At 39.2% G+C, this 4,474-nt stretch overlaps 1 protein-coding gene across 2 annotated transcripts; it reads right to left on the bottom strand.

The window, feature by feature from the left end:
- Positions 1-4,168, bottom strand: LOC104777229 (extra-large guanine nucleotide-binding protein 3). Of its 2 annotated transcripts, none has more exons than XM_010501440.2 (9): positions 3,922-4,168; positions 2,404-3,424; positions 2,175-2,312; positions 1,978-2,082; positions 1,708-1,887; positions 1,448-1,622; positions 1,095-1,351; positions 848-1,020; positions 1-752 (listed from the first exon to the last, which is right to left on the bottom strand). In XM_010501440.2, exons 2-9 carry the CDS (start codon positions 3,325-3,327, stop codon positions 146-148), a joined length of 2,559 nt encoding a protein of 852 aa, XP_010499742.1. In that variant the 5' UTR covers positions 3,328-3,424; positions 3,922-4,168; the 3' UTR covers positions 1-145. The 2 variants fall into 2 exon arrangements, with proteins under 2 accessions (XP_010499742.1, XP_019099335.1); XM_019243790.1 differs by lacking the exon at positions 3,922-4,168 and adding an exon at positions 3,519-3,573.

Here is a 4,474-nt window from a genome sequence, read left to right as displayed (position 1 = left end):
TTTAATATTTACAAAACCTTATTTCATTCAAATAAAAAATTTCTACGAACCAATAACCAAATTTAACACAAAGATTACAAATAATTTTATTTTTCTTCTTCCCACATTATCTCTCTACTTCAAAGTTGAAAATAACAACAACAAATCATGAATCAAGAGTTTCTTCCGGTCTATATGGGGAAGAACTCATATCCGTACTATAAAATGAATCTTCTCCATTACCATTTAAGTAACTCTCATCCTTCTCTTCATCCCATTTCAAAACCTCTCTCACATACTTAAACCCTTCATCAACATTCCCACGGTCCCTAGCCCTAGCTTGCCACACAAACAGTTTCTGACCCGTGATAGACGAGTAAAGAATCTTGAACTTCATAGCGACGTAGAAGAAAGCTTGGTAAGCAAGTGACTGCACGTTGTTGTTCGTTCTCACGGGAGAGAAATCGCTGAACCAGTCGCAAGATGTCAACGGTGCACGGTTTAGCTTTTCCTCGAACTGATCGTACTTGTTTAGGATCAAGATAAAAGGAGTGTCTTTGAAACACGGATGCTTAACCATTGACTCGAATAGTTCTTTGCTTTGGATCATTTTGTTCTGAAACTGGACTGTTCCACTGCTTTCAGGGGCTATGTTTATCTGATCATAATCGCTTAAGCTGATGCAGAAGATGACTGCGCGTACATCTTCAAACATCTCTACCCATTTGCAGCTATCGTTCATCCCCTTTGCGTTTACACGGATAAGCTGGTACCTGAAAACAGAAAGGATTGGTGATAGTAAGTACCAAAGTTTACGTTTCAAGATTTGTGGAAATTGAAGGTTAGAGGCTTAGAGCCAAGTAGATACTTTGGCTGCGGAGATGTAGACGCGTCTTGGTTTTCATGGTAAGATTCAGACATTGGACTATGTTCATTGAGAGAAAACTCCATGAAAGCTAAACCATTTCCTTGTGTAACACCTTCCGCGAATACGATATCTCGCTCCGAAGGCTCATACTCATTGCTCGATACTTCCATGGCCTGCAAATGAAGCCTAGTTTTAACATTTGAATCAATATGAAAAGCATAACACCGAAACATAAACCATCCCATACCCGGCTTAAGAAGTATTCAGCAACATCAGGAAGGAAATGAAGCTCATCTTTTCGTCTATATGTTGCTTGTATCGCTGGATCTTTCCAAACTTCTTCAACCAAGGGAGCGTATTCACGTGTTGCGGCTGGGAAAAACGCATCAAGATCACCAGTTGCTATGATATCTAGAAGCCAATCCGAAAAATGCTTCAACCTCGGGTTCAAGGTATAGACACATTGTGGTGTAGTCATAGTTCCATCTTCATTTGCTTCCTCGCCTGCAAGAACAAAAACATTTCAAGAAAATCAAGAAACAACACATCAACAAAAAAAATCAAATTTCCTCGTTATCTAACGCAAAAGAAAAATGGTACCTCCTGAATCTCCTTCAACCGCGCTTAAACCTCTCGTATGCGATAAAGCTTCCTCTTCAAATCGTTCTCTCCCATCAAGTAGGATACTAAGATATCTATACATATTGCTCTGTACCATCAGCTTAATATCTTGAAGCTCTTCCACTGAAAACTTGTTCCCGTACAAAAACTTGGCCTGTTTCAATCAACAAGTAAACTCAATAAGCAACCACAGATGCTTATCTCTTTAATGTTTTCCACATTACATCCACTTAACATACCTGTTTGAAGATAGTGCTAGTTCCAGACCCTTCAATACCAAGAAGTAGAAGCTTCTGAATCTTATTATGCTCTATATAATTCGGAACAGGAACATAATTGCTCGGTGGTTGCACCGTTCCGCGAGGTTGTCCTTGAGGAACAGGTAACGAAAACAATGCACACATGAACCTCGTAGATGCCTGATTAAGCCAAACCAAAGAACTCATGAATACTTCTTTCAAAATAGCTACACTTTTGTAAGGATCTGATGAGAAGTTAAATTATATTACCTTCTCCCAAATGTTTCCTCGGATATTATTCTGCCCTTCTTCCTCATAACGCCCATCATCGTATACCCAAAAATGAGTATCACGTGGACACTGTACATTTGCTAGCTGAAACATACACACACACACACACACACGAGATTTATCTTCGACTGTTTCAGGACAAGTGACACATCAAACAAGAAAATATCAAAAGTTACCTTTAAGATTCTTAACTCAAGCTTTGTAATCTCCCGACCATTAATATAAACTTCCGTGTTCCCATTACTCGCATCAGGACACAGCTTCCCCGTGAAGTTCAAGTTCGAGCTGATGACTCTATCAGGTTTCTCTCCTTCCTGTTCACAACAACATAATAGCCAATGAACACCAAAACAAAGCGACTTCAACCAAAAACAAATACCAAAACCATTATACATATGTTATTACCTTTCCCCATAGACCAGATTCTTTATCATACCAATATTTACCAGGTTTCAACTTCTGAGGTGGTAAAGGACAATTAAGCAACTCAGCCATTTCCTCAGGCTTTAACGGATACCCATTCACAATCAGCTGCTCTGGTCTCAACTGATTAGCAGTACACTCCTTCTCCGCTTTCATTATCTGTTTAACTTCCAACGGACTAAGCAACCGTGACAATACCCTCGAATGCTTCCCTAACTTAGACCGTTTCGATTCGTCAATCGCTAGACCGATGCAGCTCACACATTTTCTTCCTTCAGGCATCGAACCCATTGCTCTAAGAACACAGTTCCCACAGTACTTCTCATCACACACAATACAAGTTTCTTTATTTTCCCATTTTGCTTTCCCACATCTATAACACTCTCTCTTCTTCTTCTTATTCTTCTTCTTACTCCTATTTGTACACTCATGTACCTTCCTCTCCCTCTCTGTCTCCACCTCCTCTGCATTAGCGTCTCTACCTTCAACCCGGTCATGATCATCAACAGGTTTGAACTTCACAACAGGTCTCCGAACCTGATTCCCATTCTGCCTATGATGACCAGAAACTGGTGATACAGAAGCTGAGCCAGATGATGACTCAGGGTTATTATGCAACACAGAGACCACAGACTCAGAGCTAGCTGGTGAACCTCTAGGGCTCTGACCTGAAGAGCTTGTGACTCCTCCGGCTATACGAGAAACAGGTAAAGGGATGGGATTGTTCACACGAGAATTAACCTCGACAGGTGCTACTCTAGGGATATCGTGGACAGGAGTAGGACCAGTGTACTCTAAAGCTATGGAGTAATCAAACTCAGATGGGTTCTCAGGTAAAGGAGCTCCAGGTGGAAGCATCTTTCTCACCATCTCTTTCCAGCTTTCACCTTCTTCTTTCTTCTCCATGTTTTTACAAAGAATCAAAAGAGCAACCACCAAATTGGGAACTTTACAAGATGACACCCTAAAATCTCTCAAATCACATCACCACCATTTTAAAAACCTGGTTCATCATGAGACACAAAGACAATTAAAACGAGAAGAGTAGATTACGACAGGATATGTAATTAAATGAAATCAAATTGGATTAGTCATACATTCTAATAAAAATCAAAGTCAAATAGCCGGCAAATATGGACGTTTCATTGAAACCTAAAAAGGAAAAAAAATACTTTCAAATACCATTTTGACAAATTCATTGGTCAAATCAATTGTCCTGGAAAACAAAATAATTCAACATCTAACCAAACCCACTAGAGACCACTTACCAAATCGAAATTGCTGAGGATACATGCAAACAAATTTTTCAGATCATGAGTGTTGTTGGTTTTATAGATTAAGCAAAATTTAAGAGGAAAAAATTTCAATTTTTTGAGAGAGAAATGAAACCAAAGTTAAGCTAGCTAGCTGTCTCAAGGGAAAGACACAACAAAGCCACCAATTAAAGCTAAACAGAACAAAAATAAATCTTTTGTGTAAAAGAAGATGAAAAAATCTTACCTTTCTTTTTGCCAGAGAGAAAAAAAAGTGTGGAAATAAATAAACAAAAAAAAAGGAGAAGCTGAATCTGAGAAGAAGAACTCAGAAGACGAAGTAATAGGAGGAACGAATCTGTTTTGGTTGCTGTGATATTTGTTTTTGTTCTCTCTGAGAAAAAAAATCAGGGAGAAAGGAGACGGCAGAGAGAACAGAGAGAGAGAGAGAGAGACGGTGAAATCTATAGAGACAGATGAAATCGAAAAAAAGGACCCCACGAGTCTCTCCTTACATAGTTCGTGACGATGGAGACGGGTTTCGGTGATGCGCGTGTCTTTCACTTTCTTATTTTCTAGCGAGTGGTCACGACCAATCTAATTATTTGGTTCCAAACACCACACTAGTTAACGTTCACCCCTACGCGCTTTTACGCGTGTGCCACTACACTAAACACACTCACATCTTTGTTTTTTTTTTTCTTTTTGTCAACGTTTAATGATTTTTATCTTTGTAATTAACTCCCAGTTAATTTACCCACTTGTGTGTGAACCGTTGAGAATTTAATTAGCATTCAAAT

The sequence above is a fragment of the Camelina sativa genome, chromosome 3 (assembly GCF_000633955.1).
Source record: "Camelina sativa cultivar DH55 chromosome 3, Cs, whole genome shotgun sequence".
NCBI lineage: Eukaryota > Viridiplantae > Streptophyta > Magnoliopsida > Brassicales > Brassicaceae > Camelina > Camelina sativa.
Note: the sequence above shows the minus strand (reverse complement) of the source record. Positions and strands in the feature narration are given on the sequence as shown.